Source organism: Nicotiana tabacum, chromosome 16 (assembly GCF_000715075.1).
Source record: "Nicotiana tabacum cultivar K326 chromosome 16, ASM71507v2, whole genome shotgun sequence".
NCBI lineage: Eukaryota > Viridiplantae > Streptophyta > Magnoliopsida > Solanales > Solanaceae > Nicotiana > Nicotiana tabacum.
This window is the reverse complement of record NC_134095.1, coordinates 80,810,909-80,819,700: the sequence shown is the minus strand read 5'-3', so window position 1 is coordinate 80,819,700 and position 8,792 is coordinate 80,810,909. Positions and strand designations below refer to the sequence as shown.

The following is an 8,792-nucleotide window of genomic DNA, read 5'->3' as shown; positions in this document are numbered from 1 at the left end:
AGGAGGAGAGGATCATGTAAAACTCAAGTTTTTTAAGCTACGAATTTTTGTTGGTAAATCTTTAAATCAAAATTAAACCAACATAAATTTGTTGTGTTTTTCTTATTTTTTATTATTTTTAACCTCAGGAATATTATGTGTATGTCAACCTAAAGTTTTTTTAGTATAGTAAATTAAAACTTTTTTCGTCATGTCTGGTATATATAGTTGAATTTATTAGTTCACTATCTCACTGTTTAACTAAAAAATAGAATTTCAGTCAAAGCTAGAATTTAGAAGAACACGGGTTACTGATAATCAAAAGAATATACAAAAGAAAGTGATTTGGGGTAATTAAAGTATAATCAGGAGAAAAAATAAGTAAATCAAAATATATTCTGATAATATCTCTTGTCCCTACAATTGATCAGATACCTCCCTTTTATAGGTATCTTGAAGATATGCGTTTTCCCCAAATCATAATGAGGCTATTATGAATAATTAAAGACATTGAATGCTACGTTACATAATCATTATAATCAATACAAATTCTCTAACGTATCCAGTATTTAATGCCTGTCAAATTCTGTATCTGCGCTCTTTACTATGGTCAGATCCATTCCTTTTGATTCTTGGATATAAGTGACTTAAACAGGTATGGCCACCCGTGCCTCTTCCTTTGTCCTTGCTCGTTTCTATTGCTGCTCGTGCCTCTTGACTAATTATAATTCTTTGACTATTTGACCAGTCCACGTGTCTCGACACGTCATCTTTATATAAATGTATTTTTTTCCAATACAGATAGTCCCCCCACTTTTCATTTATTCATCAGTTGAATATTTGGGAAGTGGATTTCATTAAAACGAGAATTTTTGTCACCATTAATGCTATGACAAAATTGACGCTTCAATTGTCACTTCCATTTAATACTCTGTACACGTATCAATTTTCCATTGGTTCTGCAGTTTTGCAGCCTTTTTCAAGGTTTTTATGGTTCCACTATTTATGAAGTGCCAGTTATCATGATTGTGATCCTTCCTTCACTGTACTTTTAGTTTTTCGGTCGATTATCAATATAAATATAACTTCTTCCCTTGTCTTTTACCTCATAAAGTTTTATTGAACACTTAATTTCTCAATTCTCTGTTTACTTCTTCTTTACATCATTCCTCTTCGCTATGTATTCACCAAACCCTCACTCTCGAGAAGTCTCCATTGTTGATTCTTTCCCCAATACCCCTGTTAGGCATAGAAGGGGAGGTAGGCTTCGTAGCTTAGGATCTACTCGAGGTGGTTCGTCTATACCTTCTTCTAGTTCTGGTCCTTCTTCCAGAACCAGAGGTTCCCTTTCTCACAAATCTTCTTCTAGGAGTAAAGAACCTTCTGAACCATTACGCGAGCCTTTAGTAGAAGAGATAGTCCCTACAGAATTATCTTTTTACCACGATAGGGAATCTCTTAGAAACCAAATTTCCGCTTTAGATCGTGTCAATACTTACCCCACTCAAATTACAGAAGTTTTAACTCATGTGGTTCGTAAGGATTGTCATTGGAGTAACGATTTTCTCATTATTATCCCTAATCCGAATCAGAGAATAACTTCTTATTTAACTGGGTTTTCTTTTGTTTACACATACCCTTTTACTTTAGGGTTCAGACCAGCGATTGACCTAGTCATTCTCGAAATTTGTCGTTTCTTCAACGTCTATTTGGTCCAAATTGGTCCGATCATATGGAGGGTTGTTGCCTGTTTAAGGCATTTAGCCACTAAAGCCGAAGTTCCTTTTACTTTCCCCCACTTGATTCATCTTTACTCACCTAGGCTTTTTCGCAATGGTGTTTTTACACTATTATCCAGGAGTAAGAGGGTTTTGGTGAGTCCCGAAGATGACAAAGACCGTGGCTGGTATGCCCGATTCGTTGCTGCCCCCACTGTTGGTTTAGTGGGTGAGGATAATGTTCCCTTCCCTGAGAAGTGGAATTTTGCACGTAAGTCTTTTAACATTCTCGTACCTTTTTCCTTCAAGTTTGCCAACTTCTCTAATTTTGCTTTTGTTATTTTTTTAGCTACCATGGGAGTTGTGGGGGATGTTCCCAACTTCCGTGTTTGGGTAGATAAATTGCTGAAGATCGCACCGATGGACGGTAGGCCTTGGAAAACACTTTCTAACTGTTTTGGTTGGAAGGTAAAGATTCATGGTAAGAATTTATATTTTTTGTGCCTTTCGTGTCTATATTCTCTTTTATTGCTCTAATTTCTATCCTTCTTTTCGTCAGGATTTGTTATTCGAGGAGTTACTGCTGAAGCAGTTGCGGCTTCTCGTGTTTTCTCGGGAACCCGTACTCCTTCAAGAACCCGTATCTCTCTATAAAGAGCCCAGGAAATAGTTTTGGGTTCTTCTTCTGCAAAAAGGAAAGCTGCAGAAGAGGAAGACTCTGAAGAAGAGGGAGATGAGGGCTCCCTGGTGACAAGGCCTCGAGTTAGGAGACGCATCGTCTCTAATGACGAAGCTGAAGTGTCGGTTTCTCTTACCGAACCTGTTGAAACTCCAATAACAATTCCTGACGATGACGTCACTCCCCACGATACTCGTGAGTCTATTGAACAACTTTTCAACAGCGGATTTGGGCGTGAAGATGTAGGACCTGTTTTAGACGAAGTACCCTTATCTTCTTTTCCAACTCTCGTGCTTGTGGTTCCTTACCGGCCCCAGCTATTTTCGTTCCTTCTTCTACTGCTTTCACCTCTTCTTCGGCTCCTCCTTTGACTATTCCCCCTCTTATCGTTCATCATACAGAATTGGGCTCTTCAAGTAGAAGTGACGCTATGAGGCGGGTAACTATTGAAGTTCCTGCTGAGAGCAGCCTTTTGAGAAAGTCAGGTCAGGCAGATGTATGGTTGGAGCCTTTAATCGGCCCAATTAAAAAAGCCAAGTTGGGGAGTCATAGTTCCCTGACTATAATGAATGATATCGTACATGCTACTTTGAAGGTACTTTCCTTCTCTTCCTTTTTTGCTTTATAATTCGACTATCTTTGAGGATTCTTACTTCCTTTTCCCCTTTTTAGGACAACCTTATTGGCACAGAAATGATGAAAAGAATCGCCCCCTTGTAGAAGATAGCACGTAACTCTCAGTTGGAAGCAATCAATTGGAAGGGACAATTTGAGAGTGCACAGATTGATATAGAAGACTTACAAGAGAGCAAGAGTACCTTAGAGCAACGAGTGCGGGCTTTAACTTCAGAATTGGCTGTTACAAAAGCTTCTTCAAGCCAAGCAGAAAAAGAAAAAGAACGTTTCGAGTCCTCCTTCTCAGAGTAATTATCTAAAGCTAGTGAAGAGATTAGAGAGTTAAAAGCTCTTTTGGACCAAAAGGAAGTTTACGCTGGGGAGCTCGTGCAAAACTTGACTCAAGCACAAGAGGACCTCAGAAGCTCTGCTGATAAGGTGCGTGCTTTAGAATTCTCCCATGCCTCTCTTCAAGCTTCCCACAACCCCGCCTTGGCTGAAAATGAAGAGCTAATGAGTGAGATCGCTGCTTGGGAAAAGGATTATGAGATACTTGAAGAAAAATCTGTTGTCGAGACAAGTTGGGCATTTTTGAATTCTCGTCGTGATACCCTACTTGAAGCTGGTCAAGAAAACTTCAACCTAGAGTTGGAGTTAGCTAAGATCAACGAAACCATTGAAAAGGCTCAACAAACTCGGGACTTCCCTTCTCCCATGGCTGAAGCTCCCGTGAATGTTGAAGCTGATATGGGTATCCCAATTCTTTCAAGCCCAATCGAATCTGTTGCTACAAGCCAAATTGAAACCACATCTGTTGATGTAGCGGCCCAAATTGAACCCACTGTTGTTGATGCTCCTGCTTCGGTTCCTCAAACTTCTCACTGACCGGTTTTGAACATTCTAGTGATTTTGCTTTTGTTTTGGAAAACTATAATCAGACCCTTAACTTTATTTGAGGGTTGATTTTGAAGTCGTAAGTCCCCAAGTCTTTTGTGGGGCAATATATATATATAAACAATCTCGTAGTTTTATGACTAAGTTTACCTTAGTCTTAGATTTTTACATATTAAGAAGTTCTTCGTGTTATTATTATAAACTTCTGTTTTCTTTATTCTTGCCTTAATTTTTAAGGACTTACAGAATAATTTGCATTTTTATTCTTCGAAAATGCTTCTGTTATCCTCATGACTAATTAATTTGAACATAAGTTTTATAAAAGAGGGCCCTTTTATATTTCGACACTTAATGAAGTAGACGTCTCAACTTCATAATGGTGTTGACATACGATAAAAGAAATAGGAACACACATGTTTCTTTGAAATAACTTTGACAAGTTGTTATTGGAACTTATAATACTTTACATGTATTTGAAGTACATCTATAATTTTCTCGTAACTGTTTTTCTTGTAACAGATTTTTACAAAAGAGGAGTAATAGGTATGGGTTTTTTCCTTATAACCCGTTTTAGTATATGGCCTTTACCCTAATACCCTAACTATAATGAGATTTTTTTCTCTCTTTAGCCTCAGCTCGTGGCTCCATCTCGTAACTTTTACTCTGCACTTGACTCTTTTAGGCTTGATTTTCCCTCAATCTTCTTTGCCTTCTTTATACACATGTCTATGTATATTATGTAGTCCCCTAAGTGTTTGAGTGTTGAAGTATGAAGCCTCGAGCACTTGATAGTTCCTCTCATTTGGTCCTTTTCCTGAAAAGGAAAAACATACGGGACTCGGAGGGGCGATTATAGATGAAGACTGCATACCCCATATTTATTTCTATCAGAATAGTTGTAACCCTAGGCCAGGAATTTTAGGTTACTTCGTGTGCCTTATAGGTCGTGACTCATCATTTAGTACGGGATAGCTTTTTGCCTGACCGTGGGTTTCCCTTAGAAATAGTATCTCTTCAAATGAACAACATTCCAATGTGAAGGTAGTACCCTGTCATCCATTGTTTCCAGTTCATATGCTCCTTTTCCTGCAACATCACGAACTCTGTAGGGTCCTTCCCATGTTGGACTTAATTTTCCTGCGTTAGCTGCTTTTGTAGATTGAAAAACCTTTTTAAGCACGAAGTTCCCAATTTTGAAGAACCTGAGGCGTGCTTTTCTATTGTAGTATCGTTCTATGACTTGTTTTTGTGTTGCCATTCTTATTAGTGCAGCTTCTCTCCTTGCTTCGAGTAAATCTAGATTGACCCGCATCTCCTCGTCATTAGATTCTTGTGTCACCTGCGTGAATCAGGTACTCGGTTCTCCTATCTCGACTGGAATTAAAGCTTAAGTTCCATAAACCAATGAAAACGGTGTTTCTCCCGTACTAGTTTTCGCCATTGTACGATATGCCCAAAAACACCAGGTAGCACTTCTGGCCAATTCCCTTTTGACTCTTCTAATCGTTTCTTTAAATTGTTGATAATGACTTTATTTGTTGATTCTGCTTGCCCATTACCCATCGGATGATAAGGCGTAGACGTTATCCTTTTAATTTGCCAACTTTGAAGGAATTTCGTGATCTGAGCTCCTATAAATTGAGGGTCATTATCACATACGATCTCCTTTGGTACGCCGAATTGACATATGATATTCCGCCAAATAAAATCTCTGACTTCCTTTTCTCGCACCTGTTTGAATGTACCTGCCTCCACCCATTTAGTAAAATAATCAGTGAGAACAAGCAAAAACTTTACCTGTCCTCTTGAGTAATTATAATTCTTTGACTATTTGATCAGTCCACGTGTCTCGACACATCATCTTTATATAAATGTAGTTTTTCCCAATACACTCACTATAACTGACTATACATTGACTTAACATTGAAAGAATACATGTCAAGAATGTCATTTTTATTTTGAAACTAAAATTATCTCAAAAAAAGGACATTTTCTCTCACTTTATATATAGGTGAACTATTAATTTAATCTATCACTATAAATGGTTCAACATAAATCATTTTTTGCATGTGTAAAAATATTGCTATTAGGAGTCCATTTCAAAGTCAAAATGATTATGAACATGCCCAAATCCAATATGGTTTAAGTGAAACTTTAAGAATTGTTTCGGTAGTAGCTTAATTGTATATGACTATCTTCTTTTTTTCCTTACAAAAAGTTGTTGGAACATGACTTATGCCGGTATAAGTTATGCTGGGATTGTTGTTTATTCACTGTTTGGTATGTTGTATTAAGAATAACAATTGTATAATTTATAAGAAGAAGGTATAAGTTATACCGGTGCTAATTACCCCTCCCTCTATAAGGTATAAGTTATCCCGGTGTTAAAATATAACTTATACCTGGTTTGCTAACCAAACAGAATATTAAGGTGGTATTAAATTTTTATACCACCCCTATACCTTCTTATACCTCGTACCAAATGACCCCTTATTGGTTAAAATGCCCATTGTTCTCCCTTCAAAAAAGAAGTGTACAGCATAATGATAACAGCAAAAATATGCTTGAAGCATGTCTATCACTAAGCACACACTATTTGGCACAAGCTCAAAGTAAGTTTTTACCTAATTATTGACTTTTGAAAGTCCTAATCTCAACAAAGTAAGATTTCAACTAATAATATCTGCACTACTTGTTGCAAAGATAAGTACAATTCAACAATGTAGCAAGTATTCAGAAAACTTGCTTATGATCTTCAGCTTTTTCTAAAATCTAGTTCCTGCTAAAATGAGTTCTTGGAGTTGCCCATGGGCTATCCTCCATTTTTCCAGCACAATTCATGATTTCTTCACATCCCTCTGGTAAAACAGATTGAATTCTCACAGTCGGTTTCTTTGGAGGCAAAATGGGCAGTGGAGCTTCATTTTTAAGCATACGGGCAACTTCCCTCATTCTCGGCCTCTTCTCCTGATTAGGGTGCACACAAGAAAGTCCCACGACGAGCACCCTATCCATCTCGTTCTTCTGAAATCGTCCCTTTAGTTTCGGATCAGCAGCCTCAGTTATCCTCCCCTTTTCCCACAAATCCCACACCCAATCAGTAATCAAAACCCCACATTCATCGATAGGCTTTCTCCCCGATGCTACTTCTAGTACCACAACACCAAAGCTATACACATCCGTTTTAACAGTTGGAACGCCAGAAAAGACGTATTCAGGAGCTAAATATCCCATTGTTCCAGCTGGTACAGTAGCATCCCTTGTCCTAGAATTATCAAACACTTCAGCTAAACCGAAATCCCCAAGCTTAGCATTGAACTCAGCATCAAGCATTATATTACAAGTCTTCACATCTCTATGAATTATCTGACTCTCACATTCTTCATGCAAATACACCAGAGCAGACGCAACGCCAAGAACTATATTCAGCCTTCGCTCCCATGTCAGAAACTTAGCAAAATGCGAGTGTTCGTGTAGGATTTTGTTAAGGCTACCATTAGGCATGAATTCATAAACTAAAACCAACTCATTTCTCTCACAACACCATCCTTGGAGCTGAATCAAATTCTTGTGTCTTAAGCAGCCAACCATAGAAGCAAATTCAGTATTAAATGGAATATGTGAAGGACCTAATCTAGTCCCTTGAACAAATCTCTTAATAGCAACAGTTCCCTTAGAAGGAATATCTCCTTCATATACAACAGCAGATCCTCCTTCACCAATTATCCTTTCATTATTAAATCCTTCTGTGGCTGATTTTATTTCAGATAATGACAATCTTTGAGGCACTCGATTTCCTTGTAATCTACACATTTGGCCTTCATTTTCCCCTCTACTACCATCCCTTTTTTTTCTCCTTAACACAAAAACAGACACAATAGCCAGAATACCAACAACAAGTGTAACAACGGCAGCTAAGCCACCATATACAAAAATCAATTTCAGTAAACTTTTACTATGATGAGGGGCAGAAAAATGCTCACCAATTTCCTCAGGAAAACACATCAAGCAATCTCCTTCATCGGATTGACGATCCCAAGACGTTTGAGACGAAAGCAATCCGAACTTTCTGAATCGCCAACGATTAATGCTGTAAACTGCAGAGCCTTTTGCAGTGAAACCAATTCTCATAAACTCCTTCAACTGATTGGAAATGTCAATTTTAGTAGCGAGAACAGGATTAAAAGGCCTAATTTGCATTTCATAACCAATCCAAACTCTCATCATTTTTTCAGAATCTTTATACTCAATCCAAGCCGTCAATTCTTTCCCACTTTTCAAATCAACATCAGCAGACGCCAAAAACTTAACTTCTTTAACACCAATACCAATATGATTATCGTTTGTATCAAATTCCACGGCCAAGAATGAATCTCCCATGTCAGAATCTCGATTGGGAAGACCCATGTAACCATTAGAGTTGGTCAAAGAATCAACATCAGAAGTGATCAAAAAGGCAAAGCCATCACCAAAAGGGCAAGAAGGGGTAGTAGGGAGAATAGTAAAAGAGAAAGTGCATAAGAAAGAAGCAGTGTTATTTGTTAAAGAATCAAGAAAACGAATTGGGTAAACATAGAAAGCTCTACCAATGGCAGAAATGGAAGGTGAATTTGACGAACAGTTGCGTTGTTGAGTGAGGTAAATGGAGTTGGTGGTGAAAGAAGCGTCACCGTAAAGAGTTACATTGTTAAGAGGGAAGAAAGGAGATGAAAAGGAAGGTGAATTGATGGTTAAGATGAGAAACAGAGTGACTGTTAAGAGTTTTTGAAAAGGAAAATGCATTCTTGACGATGAATTCTGGAAATTTGGTTTGTGGGTTTTTGCAGAGAGTTCTTGAATTTTAGGAAAAGTTTCGGTATTTGATGGTTTTTCTCCTGCAGAATTGCAAATGAAGAGAGCTCTGCAGT

The 8,792-nt window shown here is 37.9% G+C and overlaps 1 protein-coding gene across 1 annotated transcript; it reads right to left on the bottom strand.

Moving 5' to 3' along the window:
• Positions 1-6,378: 6,378 nt before the first annotated feature.
• LOC107767102 (L-type lectin-domain containing receptor kinase S.6-like) lies at positions 6,379-8,792 on the bottom strand. Its single transcript, XM_016586021.2, has one exon. The coding sequence runs from the start codon at positions 8,665-8,667 to the stop codon at positions 6,658-6,660; it is 2,010 nt and encodes a 669-aa protein (XP_016441507.1). The 5' UTR covers positions 8,668-8,792; the 3' UTR covers positions 6,379-6,657.